Here is a 17,571-nt window from a genome sequence, read left to right as displayed (position 1 = left end):
GAACCAGCATCTCTTGTATCTCCTGCGTTGGCAGGCACTTTTTCCACTGTGCCAGCTGGGAAGCCCTTACGGTCAATATAGAATATCAATTGTATTCTTATATCTATATATCACTAGCAATTAGAAAATAAATTTTCACACTTCTATTTACAGTATCACCAAAAATCATAGAATGCATAGAATTAATCTAACAACAGATGACTAAAACCTTTACACTAAAAACTATAAAACATTGCTTCAGAAAATTAAAAAGACCTAAATAAATGGATAAATATTGCAAACTTATGGATGAAAAGGCTATTTTTAAGATGGTAATACATCTATGATGAACTACACTCCATGTGATACCAATAAAAATTTTGGCAGGGTTTTATTTTGTAGAAATTGATAAGCTGATCATAAAATTTAAATAATAATGAAAAGGATCAAGAATAATCAAAGGATTTTAAAAGAATGAAAATGAGAAAGCAAAGTTGAAAGGACTTGCCCTACCTGATTTCAGTAATTTCTGTAAAGCAGTTGATACTGGTGAAAAAACAGACATATAGGTAAATGAAACAGAATAGAATCCAGACATCTACATATATATATTTCAATTTTTTTAACAAAGGTGCCAAGTCAGAAGGGAAAGTCATTTCAATGAATAGCACTAGACTGAATGAATATCTGTTTGGAAAATTGAACATCTGTCCTTACCTTCCATCATATCCCCAAAATTAACTCAGAATATGTCATTTGACCTACATGTAAACCTAAAACCATAATATTTCTAGAAGAAAGCATAGGAGATCTTCACAACCTTGGATTAGGAAAACATTTCTTAGATGGGATGCCAAAATCACAAACCATAAAAGAAAAAATAAAAAGCTGGACTTAATTAAAATTAAAGATGTCTGTTCCTCATAAGACACCATTAAAGTGAAAAGGCAAGCCATGGACTATGAGAAAATACTCACAATACTCATCAGAGGACTTTTATATTAAACTTTTAAAAAAGAAAAACTCTCACAATGTATTAATGAGAAGCCCAACAACCCATAGACAAACTACGTGAACAGATACTTCATCAAAGAAGATAGGTAGACGGCCAATAAACACATTAAAAGGTGTGCAACATTCTTAGTCATCAAGGAAGTTCAAATTAAGGCCACAATAGGATACCACTACACATCTGAGTGAACTCCGGGAGCTGGTGATGGACAGGGAGGCCTGGCGTGCTGCGATTCATGGGGTCGCAAAGAGTCGGACACGACTGAGCAGCTGAACTGAACTGAACTGAACACATCCATCAAGTTGGCTAAAACTAAAAAGACTGAGCCCGCCAAATGATAGTAAGGATATGAAGCAACTGGAACTCTCATTATGTCACTTGTAAGAATGTAAAATAGTACAACTCATTTGGAATATATATTTGCAATTTCTAAAACATTCTCCTACCATAAGACCAACGCATTTCATTTACCCAAAGGAAACAAAGACACCTGTCCACACAAAGACCTGTACATGAACGTTCTTCACAGATTTATTTATAATATCCCCAAACTGGAAATAACCCAAATGTCCATCAACAAGTAAACGGGATAAACAAATCATTATTTATCTGTATAGAAGAATACAACTCAGCAATAAAGCAGAAAAGAACTATTGAGACATGAAGAAATATACATAAACCTAAAAAGCATTATGAAGAATGAAAAATTCAGCCAAAAGAGGGTACACACTGTTTAACTCCATTTATACAGAATTCTAGACAACACAAAGTATTCTATAGTGACAGAAAGCAGATCAGTGCTTTTTTTTTTTTTTTTCTGGGGAAAGGGGTGGAGGGAGAGAGAGAGAGAGACAGGACACAAAGATTTCAAGGAAACTTTTGAGAATGATGGAAGTGTTCATTGTTTTGATTGTGGTGATTACATAATTATAAAAGTATGCCAAAATTGATCAAATTGTAAAGTTCAAATATGTGCATACTTCAGTTGTACCTTGATAATAATGTACCAAAATGAGAGAAGGAAATGAGAATGCAACTTATTGGCAAAGGCAATGAATGGGTACCTCTATGGATTTTATTTCCAGCCCTTTGATGAGCTAGATAACCTAATCATTTCACTGTAAAACACTTAGAAATGATGGGTAAACTATTAACAAACATCCTCATAGGTGTGTGTTGACTTAACTATAAATGCACCCAAGTTCGGTCTACCTTTGGAGAGTAGAGGGAGAAGTTTCTGGTCCCTGAAGCAAGGCACATGAGGACAAGGACTTGTAGCATTTGGGACTGAGCCCTCTTCATATTTCTACAGGCACACAAGGGATACACCCTCAGTGAAGGGTTGGTCCAAGAAAAAATTTCACTTCCTGGCCCAGGACGAAAATAAGGAAGCTCTTCTGCCATGGGAAATGTCTCCTCTGAGAACATGTAACCAGCGTACTTCCATGTGGGTTTAGGATTTGAACTTGTACTACCTCTGTGGGCAGGTAACCCCAACACAGAGAAATGAACTTAAAAGTGGTCCAGCATGGATATATCCCTAAGGCACCTAGGAGAAAAAAAGACAAAAGCTCCTCGGTATGGCAAAATCCTTAATCAAGCCTCACAAGATTTCCCCCAATTATAGCCCACAGTAAAAAATAATAAAGTGACCTCACAGTAAAAAATAATAAAATACAGCGAATAAAATGCCAGGCTGGATGAAGCACAAGCTGGAATCAAGATTCCCAGGAGAAATATCAATAACCTCAGACATGCAGATGACACCACCCTTATGGCAGAAAGCAAAGAGGAACTAAAGAGCCTCTTGATGAAAGTGAAAGAGGAGAGTGAAAAGGGTGGCTTAAAACACAACATTCAAAAAACGAAGAGCATGGCATCCAGTCCCTTCACTTCATGGCAAATAAATGGGGAAAACAATGGAAACAGTAACAGACTTTATTTTCTTGGGCTCCAGAATCACTGAGGAAGGTGACTGCAGCCATGAAATTAAAAGATGCTTGCTCCTTGGAAGAAAAGCTATGACAAACCTGGACAGCATATTGAAAAGCAGAGATATCACTTTGCCAACAAAGGTCTGTATGGTGAAAGCTATGGTTCTTCTAATAGTCACATCCAGAGTCAGGTATGGATGTGAGAGTTGGACCATAAAGAAGGATGAATGACAAAGAATTGATGTTTTCAAACTGTGGTGCTGGAGAAGACTCCTGAGAGTCCTTTGGACAGCAAGGAGATCAAACCAGTCCATTCTAAAGGAAATCAACCCTGAATGTTCATTGGAAGGACTGATGCTGAAGCTGAAGCTCCAATACTTTGGCCACCTGATGCGAAGAGCCAACTCATTGGAAAAGATCTTGATGATTCGAAAGATTGAGGACATGAGAAGGGGGTGACAGAGGATGAGATGGTTGGATGGCATCATCGACTCAATGGACATGAATCTGAGCGAACTCTGGGAGATAGCGAAGGTCGGGGAAGCCTGGCGTGCTGCAGTCCAGGGGGCTGCAAAGAGTCGGACACTGAACAACAACAACACAGGAGAAAACTAAAAAGGCAGTAGGTCTGCAAGTGTACAGCACTTGGGTAACACTTTTATTGCTAAATATTAGAAATTTTCTAAGTAGGGCAAATAAACAGCCCCATAAAATCTGGTGCCTTTTTCTTCAGTGAGGAAATACTTGGAACCCCACTATAAGCAGAGAATTATATTCACGAAATGAAAGAAGTAAGTTACAGAATGATAAATATAGACTGGGACTTGGTTTTGAAGAAAAAATATAGCAATAATATATTTGTTTGTACACATAACACAGTATGGAAATATATACACCAACATTATTAAAGGGTAGGATTTGAGGAAGATTAAGAGTGCACACATCTGTATATAAACTGACAGTTTTTCTTTCTGACAATGAGAATTTGTAATTTATTTAAATAAAGAAAAAATATTTTAAAGAGTTATTTTGTTTGAATTAACAAAAGCAGGTATATTTGTCATTGAAAATAATGGACAAAATCCAATTTTCCAGTTTTCTAGTAGTATAACTGTTAGCTACAGGCAAGTCAAGCAACAGACAGAGGCAGACAAACCCAAGGTTCTTTGAAAATCCTGTTTTCCTCACTTCTCTTTCTTTGGTCTTCTGTCACCTAAAATGTAATTATTCAGAAGCTGGTTTTTAGAAAGAGTCCCCCTTCTGTGCTTATTGAGAACAACCTGTACATGATTCAAGAACTGACTGCAGGTCACAGTTGCCTTACACAATAAACTTTATAACTTGCCCCCAAAGAGATTGATCACACACAGCATTAGAAAAGATGGTCAGATCATCTGCTTGTTTGTCCTTGGCTTAGATTTAATCAGGCAACCAAAGAAATTCTAGTCAAAGAAGAATGACTACATGTAAAAACATACAAATATGAAAAGACTAGCAACTCTACATTTTCAAAAATTGTCTGAGGTGTCTTGTTAAGAAAAGAAGTCTTGTTGGGAAAAAAAATAATAAAGCCTTATCATTATAAGCCTCAGAGAAATAATTTGCTATAGTTCCAAAGTTAAAAGCCTTCTTAGAGATAAGAGAGAAATACAGAAAAAGAGATCATTTCCAAGACAGAATAAAAAAATGGATAGTTACCAGATTTTTGTTACATTGAAATTTAGCATCTGAAAAATCATTTTAAAAGAGTACAATTTCATAATAAATATATGAATGAGACTGAGCTGACTCCACAGTCTCCTTTTAATGACATTTATCCTCTCACTGGCCAAATTTGGGACATGTTGAGCATCAAAAAGAACAATACACATAAGTGATTATAAAGTTATTAAATGAGTAAAAATCCACAAATTCACCATGATCATTTAAAGAGACAAAGGGAAACAATAAGGAAAGCTCCTTTTTGTATAATGTCACCCAATAAAAGTAGAAGGAAAGATATTTAGAAAACCACCATGTTGCATCCCCAAGGCAATAACTGATTCAGGCAAGGATCAGCAAAGTAAACTCAAGCCATTAAGTCAAAAGTTATGAAGAATAGGATATCCACACTGTGCCAAAGAATCACTCACAAATACTAACCATCTGCAAAGAGGAAAAACAAAACCTTTACAGTGGAGAAGGCTCTGCTCACTAACTTGACCGAGAGATCACTCTTAAATTCAGTAATAGTAGGTAACCTAATATTCTGTTTCTTGATGTGAAGCAATAAAAGTACGCAAGGTCACTAGTGAAATTTTCTTTCCAAGAATGTTTAACCCGAATCCAATCAAGCCCTCACAGTTTACAGGAAATAGAGGGACTAGAAGATGTTTTTAACAAAAACCAACATAAAGAAACAACCAAATCCAGAATGGAGTTCTTCTACAAGACATCTGTGCTGACTTAAACAACCAAATGTCATTGTAAAAAAAATATGGAGAGGCTATTCTAAGATTAAGACCCTGACGCTGGGAAAGACTGAAGGCAGGAGGAGAAGGGACAACAGAGGACGAGATGGTTGGATGGCACCACTGACTCAATCGACATGAGTTTGAGGAAACTCCAGGAGATGAAGGACCAGGAAGCCTGGTGTTCTGCAGTCCATGGAGCTGCAAAGAGTCAGACATGACTGAGCAACTGAACAACAACAAATTCTAGGACTAGGGATCTATAACCAAATGCAGAGTATAACTGACTGAATCCTGGTTGGAGGGAGCAGTGAAGCTGCTATTTAAAAATCTTGAAACAAACTGGAAAATTATTGAATAGAGATTAAACATTTCATATTAAGAATTATTGTCAGTTTTCATTAGGTGTGATCATGGTGTTGTGGTTATATAGGAGAATTGCCTTGTTCTTAGGAAATACCTGGTTTTTGTAAATGAAACATCATGATGCCTGAAATTTACTCTAAAATAATGTAGTAGTGTAGAAGGGAGAGGGAAGATTACCAAAATCTATCTTCAACCCACAAAACCAGCAATATGGTTTAATCTAATATATTTATATAGAGTGTTAAATCATGCATGGCAAAATGTTGACAATTGTTGAATCTAGGTGGTGGCTACACAGGTGTTTATTGTACTATACTTTCAACTTTTCCATGTTGAAAATTTTTCATACTTAGAAGTTGGGGGTGAGAGGAGGTTTTCACAGAAATATTTTCCTTAGAAGAACTCTATTAAACGTACCTTCAATTTTAAAGCACCTTAACCATTTTCAACAAGTGAATTGCTTGTCCTCATTTGTTTATGTACCAACCGTTCAAATACTCTTAAAATCTGCCTTAATTATTGTAAATAATATTTCAAATGCTAGAATAGGCCTAATATAAATCCCACAATAATCAGCACAAGATTTATAGGTGTAAACATCTGGTTTTATACCCAAATAACAAACTTAACAGCAGGAAAACAAATTGTTTATTACAGCATATAATGTGTTATATTAAATTTACACAAAGATATATAAAAACACGTACTGTTTATATCATACAGTCATTTAACATCAACAGGAATATCAAAACAAATACTACTCATGCATAAAACATGCATATATTGGTATAAAAAAGCAATTTTACACAATACTGTTTACCAAAAAAATTTCTTTTTAAAAAAAGCCCTTCCAAGACAGGGTCAGTGGTCCAATCTGGACTGGATTGCACTAATATGTTTGGGCTAATGTTTAGATGGCACAATGCTCTGTGAGCAGTTCTGAGCTTGGAGTCGCACCCAAGAGTTATTTCATTAGGAGTGAATTTCTCTGCACCCAATGAAGAAACGTTATAACAAAGGCAAGTCTCCAAGGGAGGAATGGTTGGATCTGCTGTAAATTAGAGAGGAGGGAAAAAGGCATCAATGTTGGGTAAATGGCCCTAAGAAGGGGTTACTGTAACCAGGGCCTAGGCACCAAGGGTGGCAAAGGTTTTAGCGAATCCTTTTAAGGTATTACCAGCCTCCCTACCCAGATCACTTTTCTGGATGTAGGGTGTGGTCTTCAAGTTCTGAGTCCAGTAAACCAAACAGTTCTGAGAAGAAAACAGAATGGGGCTACATCTGAGAAAAGCAGAATATATAAAAAATGACAGAAAACCACGGCTGCCCCTTGTATCTGCTTCGCACAACTGTATGTGATATCCCCAACAGGAAAACCCTCATGGCGACGCTGCCCTAAAGAACCAAGGAAGCAAATGCATGTCCTCAAATGCCATCCACCTGACCTCCAGATCAAAAGGTCTCATCCACTTAACACCTGAACATCAAAACCTGTGCCTTCACAGATGCTCAGACCATTTCAAAGAAAAATCATCTGATACCACAAAATTCACTCACTGTCACCACCATTAGAAACGCAATATTCACTTCTAACCAGCAAAAAGAACATTCTTTACCTTCCATTAAAGGCACTAGTGTCCATACATGACGAAGATGAGACAAAAATTCACCTCGGTTTTCTCTTAACCAAAGGAAAGCACTCCGGGAAATTATTACACACGAAAAAGGAAGACACCACCGACTGGTGGGGAGCTAGAAAGCCCCACTCTACACGGAGGATGTGCCTCAGACGGTCGTCATCAGTTTCAAAGAGCCAGACCGAAAGCGGAGGATCTTCTTCTTGAGGTTGTGTGAGGCCTTAATCTTGACGAAGGTTTTGGTGGGGTTGTGGCGAAGGTCGGGGGCCGGGACCGGCTGCAGGGGGAGCGTCTGCACGAACTGGGACCAAATCAAGCCCCCGCTCTCCTCCGAGTCGCTGGTGCTCGTGCTGTCGCCCACGAAGTCGCCCTCGCTCACGCTGGACTCGCTGTCGCCGAAGCAGTTGGTGGTGTAGTTGCTGCGCTCGTCCTCGCTGGTGTCCAGCACGGTGGAGTGGAACAGGGACTCGCACTCGGCCGAGTACTCGGAGTCGCTGGCCGCGTACGCGTAGGGGCTGGCGTAAGGCCCGGCCGCGAACAGCCCCGCGGGCTCCCGCCGGCCCCGCCGCGCGCGCCGCAGCGCCTCCTCGTACGACACCTCGGCGGCCGACCTCCACCGCCGCGGGTCGGTGCGCTTGTGCTTGGGCTTGGCCACCACCGCCTCCCGGCCGTGGCCGTGGCCGTGCGCCCGGCTCCCTGCGCGGTGGCCCGCCCCCAGCGGCCGGCTGGGGAGCCCCGCGTCCGGCTGGCCGCCCCCGCCCCGCCGCGCCTTGGCCGGGGCTCGCCGCAGTTTCTTATTTGTATCCGTGTCGTCGGGGAACCGACACTTCTTGCTGGCCGCCCGGGCCTTCTCCCTCACGGCGGGCAGAGCACTTTCCGGCCCGTGGACAGCCGGCGCCCGGTGCTTCACAGCGGAGCCCCTCGGGGCGGCTGCGGGGCGCGCACCCCGGGGCGGCCTGACCCCCGGAGGCGGCGCCAGGACGGCCGGCGCCTTCCCCAGGGGCCCTTCCTCCAGGCTCTGAGAAGAGGAGCCCTCGCTTCTGAAATCCAGGGCCGGCCGCTCTTCCGCCGGGAAAGTTGGGGGCAGCAGGGCTGAGGCGGCGGGAGGGGGCGCCAGAGTGCCTGCCTGCGGGCTGTGTTTCTGTGGCACCTTTTTCAGTGGCTGGACCACTTTGTTCTCTTGCAGCGGTGCGAGGACCCTCCCAGGGCTCTCTTTCGGAGAGGCAGCTGGGATCTGCCCGCTCTCCTTAGAGGACTCCCCTGTCCCAGCGGGGGGACACCTCGCATGTTCCTGGGAGACAGGCTTGGCGGTTTTGGGCAGATGCTTACCTTGAAGTTCGGTAGCAGTGCCTGGAGAACAGCCTTCAGGCGCGGGCAACCTCTTGCTTTCCAGAGGTTCTGGCTTTGATTCTTTTGACCACTGTTTTGGTGGGGAGAAGGCCCCATTGTCCAAAGAAGGGATGCCTCCGGAGGGCAAAGGCACCTGTTTCGAATTCTTAAGGTTCCCACTGTTGCCCTGTGAGACACCCCCAGTCACTCTGACACAAACACTCCCATTCCTCAGAAGCCCCTTCGTGGGGTCAGCGTTCACACTGGTCCTCGGTTTGTTGGTCCTTACTGGGTGGGTTTTTTTCTGGACTAGGCTCAGAATGTAACCATCCATCTTCTTGCTGGATGAAGGATGGGGAGCAGACCACAAACTGCTTGGAGATGGTAAGTTAGTGTCTGTCTTGACGGTGTCCAGCTCAGATCCCGCACAAACGTCGCTGGCATGGTTACCAAGCCGCTCCTCTTCCCTCAGGGGGTTGCCAGTCAGGCAAAGGAGGAACATTGGGCTCTGCACAGCCACGGCATGAAGTGGACTCGGGTAGCGATACACATCATTCCCATTTTTAGACACCAGATCGCACTGGTACTTGGGATTCACATCTGCAATGACAGCAAGGAAATTAGATTGTGGTGTGGAGAGGGAACAGTCAACTGACCTTGAGGCCTGGTCTTCACAATGGCCTTCTTTATATTCTAGCTATCCTATGAGATCTGAAAAACATTTAAAGGTACACTCTGAAGAAATGAACTGGTCAGCACCAGCTTGATCAGGCCAGTTTCTATGAAGACAAATTCAGGGGTAGTGAGAGAATAACAAAGAATCAACAAATACAAGACAAGCTACTCTACTATTTCACATACAGTTCATACTACTAGACGAGGAAAAAAAAATCAACAAAGGACTTTTTAACAAGATATAACTGAATGAAAAATATTCAGGCATTAAAAATGCTTTCAAACTATTGAATAATATATGGGAAACACTTTAAAGTGGAGTGAAAATCATAATTTTATAATTTTACTAAGACTGGATATAGTCAAAGAAAAAAGTCTGAAATGAAGCATGCAAAGATGCTAATAGTAGCATCTCAAAGTGGTAGGAAAAGTAATGGTACTTTCTTCTTTTTCTATTTTCTAACTTTTCAATAAAAGTATGCTGGAGAAGGAAATGGCAACCCACTCCAGTACTCTTGCCTGGAAAATTCCATGGTCTGAGGAGCCTGGTAGGCTACAGTCCATGGGGTCACAAGGAGTCAGACATGACTGAGCAACTTCACTTTCAAATATGTACTGCCTTTATAACTGGAAAAATAAACGTTTTTTGAGCCATTCTTTCTCTGGGCCACTTTCCCTTCTGTGTTCTGTTCCTGGTTTCCCTTTAAGTACTTGAGATAAACTATACTTTCATGGGCTTTCTCCTCATTTTGAATATTTTTTTAGACCTAATTCTTAATGACATGTGTTTGAATATAACTGTCAATTAAAAGGTCAGGGAAACTAATTTCAATCAAGATTAAATTTAAATAATAATCACCTTATGTTTTTAATAGTGATACTAAAAAATAAAGCACAATATTTTATAAAGGAATTTTTGATGAGGCTTTAAGATTGAGGAGTAGTACTAATGAATAAAATTTCCACATCTCAAAAACATAGATGCCAAAATACAATGAAATCAAGCTTCCTTGCTTAATTAGATTATTCTGATCTCTTATCCTGGTATATATTATAAATATCAAATCCTCTGAGTGAATTTTAGTTACAGAAGATCAAAGTTTTTGTCCCTATTTAATTTGCTTTCCATTATAATTATCTTTATTCACTCATATACTGAAAACCTACTATGTGCTAAATTCTATGTTAATTGTTTAAAGGAAAGCCCTGTGAATTTCAATGATTATTAGCAGTCTCGGTGGCAGGTCAGTCTAGACCCAGAAATGATACTCAATTTGTAAACAAAATTTTATTATAAAATAAATGTGTCATGTCCCCAATTCCACTTCCACTCCCAATAAACAGTTTGTTGTAAGAAGGGGAAATCTCTCTAGCTAATATCTGTGCTCATTCTTCCTCACTACCCCAAGGCCTATCCTTATCTTACTGAAAGCCATATTTACCTACATGACACCTCTCATCCCTATTCCCTCTTTTCTAGAGTTAAGGAACAAGACAGACATCCCAGCCCCCAAAGACCAACCCAACTGTCTCAATTATGAGAAGATGTGACATTTGGGATAGAGGAGTCCGTCCTTAAGGAAAACCTATACCAAAGGACCTTTAATGGGTTTATAAAATTTCCCTCTGAAACCAAATCTGCAGAATGAAAGGCAGCAATTACCAATGAACTTGAGACCCAGACACTCTAAATAACACAGATCTGCACTTCCCCAAATGATTGCTGCTAACAACGCACACTACAGAGACACTAGCTGATTAGCAGCCTCAGTTGTTTGGTGTTATGTTTGCACTGCCTAGACCTCAGAAATTCAGCCTATACCTAAGTGGACAATACATAAAACCAAGGGTATAGTGACCTGTGCCAGAACCTATCGCCTCCTCTAATCTCTGTATTTTCTCTGCTCTTCTGGAGAATCACACTAAATCAGAACTAAGGAAGATGTCCCAAATTTCAGCAACAACTCTGCCATTCAGCAAACCAGGAGCCTCTGACAAAAGGCATGTGAAACCAAATTCCTCCAGTTTGATGAGAAGGGTGAACACAACACTTTCTGAATTCCCTTAGTGTGGTGGAAAAACAAGGATCTGGCAGTTAGTCCTAAGCTTGAACCCTGCCTCTGCCACTTACTCACTATATATAGTCTTAAGCAACTTACCAAACTTAACCTCACCGGGCCTCCATTTTCTGATACATAAGTTTCTGACAACACTTGCGCCTTGCAGAATTGTGTGGAGGATTCAAAGCAGAGAAATGTATGCAGAGCATACAGCAGTGTGTGAGACACATAGTGGAAATGGAGAAACTCTTCCAGAACCAACAGTGGCATGATTCTCTCTAGACATCACTGCAATAATAGCCCCAAATGGGGGAAATGGTCGAGGGGATCTAACCCCATCCACCTGCTAAAAGAAGAGAGAGCTGAGCTGCCGTCATGCAAGGTATTCTGGAGAACACGGAGGGGCCACTGCCATCAGAAGAGACAAGCAGCTCTTAAGCAGGCTGACAGATATATTTAACTTGATGTAAGCTGTGGTGGTGGTGGTTTAGTCACTAACCACTAGTCATGTCCGATTCCTATGACCCCATGGACTGTAGCCTGCCAGGCTTCTCTGTCCATGGGATCTCCCAGGCAAGAATACTGGAGTGGATTGCCATATCCTTCTCCAGGGGATCTTCCTGACCCAGGAATCAAACCTGGGTCTCCTGCATTGCAGGCGGTCTCCTACACTGCAGGAGGATTCTTCACCGACTGAGTTACCAGGGAAGCCTTAACTTTAAATGATGAAGAATAAAGCAGATCTAAAGTAATCTTGAAAACGCAAACAAGTTAATAGCAAAGATTCAGAAACAGAGCTCAAGATCTATAATATTGGGACAGGATTTCTAAAGATAAACTATCTTGCTACCATCAGGATACAAAGCCAGGTAACACCCAAAAAGGACTGGGAATAGTGGTGATTTTGATCTAGACGCAGCTATGGCACTAAAGGCAAAATGCAGATGAAGTTCTCTGCCTTTGTTTTTTATTAGTAGAAGGGGCTGAAGCCAGACAACTATTAAGGATCTTTGACCCCTTCCAATTAAAAATGTCTATCAATTCTGTAGATGAAGAAGTTGTGGTACTTATACACAATGGAAAATCACTCAGCCATAAAAAGGAACTCATTTGAGTCAGTTCTAGGAAGGTAGATGAACCTGCTGCTGCTAAGTCACTTCAGTCATGTCCAACTCTGTGTGACCCCATAGACGGCAGCCCACCAGGCTCCCCCATCCCTGGGATTCTCCAGGCGAGAACACTGGAGTGGCTTGCCATTTCCTTCTCCAATGCATGAAAAGTGAAACGTGAAAGTGAAGTTGCTCAGTCGTGTCCGACTCTTAGTGACCCCATGGACTGCAGCCTACCATGCTCCTCCATCCATGGGATTTTCCAGGCAAGAGTACTGAAGTAGGGTGCCATTGCCTTCTCCGAGATGAACCTAGAGCCTGTTATATAGTAAAGTAAGTCAGAAAGAGAAAAACAAATATCATATACTAATGCATATATATGGAATCTAGAAAAATGGTACCAGTGAACCTACTTGCAGGACAGGAATAGAGAAGCAGATATGGAGAACACACTTTGGATACAGCGGGAAGGAAAGGGTGGAACCAATTGAGAGAATAGCATTGAAACATGTATATTACCATATGTAAAACAGATAGCTAACGGGAAATTTCTATATAACACAGGGAGCTCAATGCAGTGCTCTGTGGCAACTTAGGGTGGTGTGCAGTGGGAGTAGGTTCAAGAGAGAGGGGACATATGTATGTCTGTGCAGGATTGAAATTGTTGTATGACAGAAGCCAAGACAATGCTGTAAAGCAATTATCCTCCAATTGAAAATCAATTTTTTAAATGTCAGTTCTAAAAAGTCTTACCTGCAGATTTGGGGCAACCATCTGAGATAGTCAAGGTTGCCTCCAAGGGGCTGCAGAAGCAGGTGCTGGAATGACAACTGGATAAACACTCACTGAAGACCGAGTTCGAGGAATTGGACAGGGATCCTGAAGCCCCATCACTCAGTTCATAAAACCCTAAAAATCAAAACATCATTTAAGGTTAAGATCATGTCAAGCAAAAACACACATTTGTGCTTAAAAGGAAAAGGAGTAATCATGTACAAAAGAGAGAAAAGAGAGAATATGGAGGGAGGGATAGCAATTTTGGTTCATGAGATACAGTGTCTTGACTTTAGGGTTTCGTTTCCAGCAATCCTCAGAATAAAGCAAAGAGCCCATAACTACAAGTACGTTTCAAAGTTGAGAGTACTCTCACTCTCAAACTGACCTTCCTCCTTGACCCCACCTTTAAAGATGGGCAAGGAAAGAGACTTCAGATCTGTCAGAGTGTCAACTTTTCCACAAACATTTCAGAAAAAATAACCTGAAGAGAAAAACAAATCTATGTAAGGAGCCAAATGGTTTAAAAGGAAAAAAGAAAACTTTTGAAGTGGTCTCAGGAAGTTGAAGTGTGACTAATTTTCTAGCCCTGTTCTGACTTTCTCAAGTTTCAAAGGAGGATCACGCTTCCAGAAATTTGCATAGAAGCTTTTATTTTTAAACTCAGGGGACTTCAGTCAGATGAGTCTCATTATTAAAAATTTTGTTGTCTAATGAACTCATCTATGAAACAGAAATAGACTCACAGACATAAAAGAACAGACTTGTGGTTGCTAGGGAATGGTGGGCAGGGATAGATTGGGAGTCTGGCATTGGCTGATACAAATCATTACATAGAAAATGGATGGCAGTTTTCTCCCAATTAAAAATCAATTAAAAGAAAATGGATAAACAACAAGATCCTACTGTACAGTACAGGAAACTATATCCTGTGATAAACCATAATAGATAAGAATATATACACAAATAACTGAATCACTTGTTGTACAGCAGAAATTAACACAATGCTGTAAATCAACTATATTTCAATAAATTTATTGCCTGATTTTGTTTCCCTGTCATGCAACTGAATAACAGACTTTTCTTGTTTTGTTTTGCTGTAGACTCTCTGAACCAGAAACAAACTCCATTGTCCTTTGCAGGTCTGAGAATGCAAAGCACAGGTGGCTGAGATAGAACTCATGGCAGCAGAATTTCTCCTCGTGCCCCCACACTCACCTGAGCTGGGGCGGCTGTCTGTCTCCAGGCGCTCTTCAGATGTCTTTTCCACATCCAGCCTCAAGTCACTTATCTGCTTGTCGAGTTCCTGCAACTGGTTCAACAAACCAGCGTCTCTTCTCCTCAAACAATTCTGATGAGGAAGAAACAGAGAAAGGAAAAAAAAAAAAAAGTTGGCTCTAAGTATTCAAATTACCATCTAAAGAGTTCCCTAAATTTTCCAAAACCAAAACTTTACTGGATGACCTGAAGTAAAGAAAAACTTCAAGAATATGTCCTGTTTAATTCCACTTTCTCACATTTTGCAGTGATATAAAGTTTCTTCATAAAAACAAGACTTGCTTTTTGTTTCAGCTAATATATATACAGACTTACTTTTTATAGGTAGGGATATGAAAAACCCACTGAGATTTTTTTTTAAAAAAAAAAAACCTCTGTGTACAGCCAATTTATTACAAAACAGTACTTCACAGTAGACTCTTTAATTTGAAGTCAGAGTGTAACAGATTTCCTACACTACACTATAATCTTTCTTAGGTGAGATTTTCTGGCCAAATGTCCTGCAGAGTTTTGATTTCTATTAGTCACTTTGTGGGGTTTAATCAGTCTTAGGGCCTTTGAAAGTGAGAAACTAATACTAATAGCCAGTGCCAAGTATAATGTGAGCTGGCAGAATCCAAAACCCTCAAGGGAAGGTCCATCAAGATTTGAACTCAACTCGGGTTTCCAAAGGTGACAGACTGTAGTGCTAAGTCACACCGCCACCTAGTGCTTCCTATTGCTGGGAAGAAAAAAAAAAAAAAGAAAACTCAAAGGCATCTGGTTCAAATCACAAATGCCAAGTCTACAAATGAAAATAGTACCACAAACACTGACTGGACGGGAATTCTCCTGACATGCTGTCTTGCTCCTCTCCAGGGAACAACAGGAATGTGCCACTCACAATTGTGAGATTCATGAAGACAAGAAGGTGCTATTGTATAAGACAATGCACAGAATGTCAATGACCAGGCACAACCAGCAACAATTGACTCAGATCAGTCTGCTACCAAAAACCACAGCAAAATGCCAAACCTGAGGTATTGCACAAACCACTGCTTCCACACAGCCTTACAGAACAGATGCATATGAGTGTCTCTTCCTCCTGTCTGTCCTTGAACTTAAAAAGCTTGGACACATAACATGCTTGTTGTTAGAACGAGTTTTCTTCAGGAAAAAATGAACCCAACAAGTAAAATCACTTTGATGCTCAAAAAGAGAGACAAATTATCTGAAGAAAAGATAATACAAGAAAACCCTTGACAACCACAAGGCATCACTCTGTTAGCAGGAGAGACATTATCTAGTATGTGTCTAGTTTCAGATAGTATCACATGGTCAGATAAGGATTTTTTTTTTTTTTTTTCTGTTTTCAAAACTAAATTTTTGAGGTCATGGAAACAAAGCTGCCGCCATTTCTCTGAGGGTGGGTCAAAGCGTTTCATCAATACATTAAGCGTCAAAGTTCTTTTTCTTCCTCGTTAATGAAGACGGCAGAGAATGTCTGAGATGCTGACACAAATCCAATAAGATAAATGCTCCCTGAGAGGAGGTTTTCCCTTCCGCCCACCTCCACCTCAAGTCACAACGAGCAGTACGTATGAGAGGAGGGGGCACTTTCTCCAGCCAAATTTCCATCATGTGCATCTGTTTTAGCCGCCTTATACAAAGGGCTTCTATCTGAAATTAAGCAGCAGAGTAGGCAAAAGCTGGCAGGCTGGAGGGGGGGAGCCCAGGGAGGGGGCAGGCAGGGCTCCCCGCGGCCGCTTCCGTGTAATAGTAAAATTAGGCACTGGACAGTCAATCGCGCCCCAAAAGTCCCCTCCTCGGCTTTTGTCCCCTCTCGGCGGGAGGACCTGAAGCCAAGAAGCCCTCCAAAGAAATGCTATTTTAAAGGAGGCTTTGCAAACCTTCGGGGAGAGGGCAGGCATTCGTCTAACTAGAGCGATTGGAGGTTCCGACCACAAGACTCCAAGAATCCCGAAGGCAGGGCTAGAAGAGAGAGCGGCCACCCTCGCCCGGGCAGTCCGCGCGGGGTCTCCGGCCTCTCACCTGACACAAAGCGGGCACACGCCGGGATCGCGTGGGCGTCGGCAACCCACGCGCCCCCGGGGACCCGCAGGAACCCAGATCAGGGAAGGGCCGGGCGGGGGTCCCGGGAAGCCAGAGGGTTGCTCCTAGCTAGAGGCACCCACCACGGACCACCTGCCCGACCCCCGGCCCGTCTGCAGGGACAACCGTGCCCCTACCTCCGGGCACGACCTACCAATTGCTTCCGCAGCAGCAAGATGTTCTCCTCCAAGAACTTCTCCTCCAGGCGGTTGCGCTGCGCCGCCTCCCCCGGCAGCTCCCCAGCGCGGGCTGCAGCGGCCCCCGCGCCCCCCGTGCCGCGCAGGGCGCCCCGGACCAGCAGCTCCTGGCGCTGGCGCAGGTACTCCAGCTCCGCCAGCCCGGCCAGCGTGGCCTCCTGCCGCTCGCGGGTGCGCTGCCGCTCCGTGTCCGCCTCGCCCTTCTCCCGCCAGCGCCCCTCAGGCTCCGCCGTGCGCTGCTCTCCCCGGGCCGGCGCCGGCGGCTCCTGCTCCTTAGCCGTCCCAGTCGGACTCGGCTTCATGGCCCCCAACCCGGCCGCTCGCACCCGTCCCCGCAGCCGGGCCGCCCGGGCGGAGGAGCGGGCGCTAGGGCTGCGGCCTCGGGCTCATGCCTCCCGGCGGCAGGGCGCGGCGGCGGGGGCGGGGACCCGGAGCGCTCAGGACCCGCGCGCGGCCCCGGGCTGCAGCCGTCCGGGCCCCGGGCGGCGCCGTCCGCTGTCGCCGCGCGTCCCTCGCCGCGGCCCCGCAGCTGATAACGCCCTGCCCGGCGCTACGTCACGCGCGGCCGCCAGGCGAACCCCCTCCCCGCGCCGGCCCCTCGGCTGCGAGGCCCGCTCCCCCTCGGCTTCCCCCTCTAGTGTCAGGGGCGCCGCTCGCGCTCGGCGCCGGCCTCCTGCTCG

At 43.3% G+C, this 17,571-nt stretch overlaps 1 protein-coding gene across 1 annotated transcript; it reads right to left on the bottom strand.

Annotated features, from left to right (window-relative positions):
- Nucleotides 1-1,498: 1,498 nt before the first annotated feature.
- DACT1 (dishevelled binding antagonist of beta catenin 1) lies at nucleotides 1,499-17,294 on the bottom strand. The gene is made up of 4 exons (XM_015097098.4): nucleotides 16,849-17,294; nucleotides 14,544-14,676; nucleotides 13,305-13,460; nucleotides 1,499-9,307 (listed from the first exon to the last, which is right to left on the bottom strand). Exons 1-4 carry the CDS (start codon nucleotides 17,191-17,193, stop codon nucleotides 7,527-7,529), a joined length of 2,415 nt encoding a protein of 804 aa, XP_014952584.2. The 5' UTR covers nucleotides 17,194-17,294; the 3' UTR covers nucleotides 1,499-7,526.
- Between the last annotated feature and the right edge of the window lie 277 nt (nucleotides 17,295-17,571).

The sequence above is a fragment of the Ovis aries genome, chromosome 7 (assembly GCF_016772045.2).
Source record: "Ovis aries strain OAR_USU_Benz2616 breed Rambouillet chromosome 7, ARS-UI_Ramb_v3.0, whole genome shotgun sequence".
In the NCBI taxonomy this organism is placed as follows: domain Eukaryota; kingdom Metazoa; phylum Chordata; class Mammalia; order Artiodactyla; family Bovidae; genus Ovis; species Ovis aries.
This window is presented reverse-complemented; position numbering and strand designations above follow the sequence as displayed.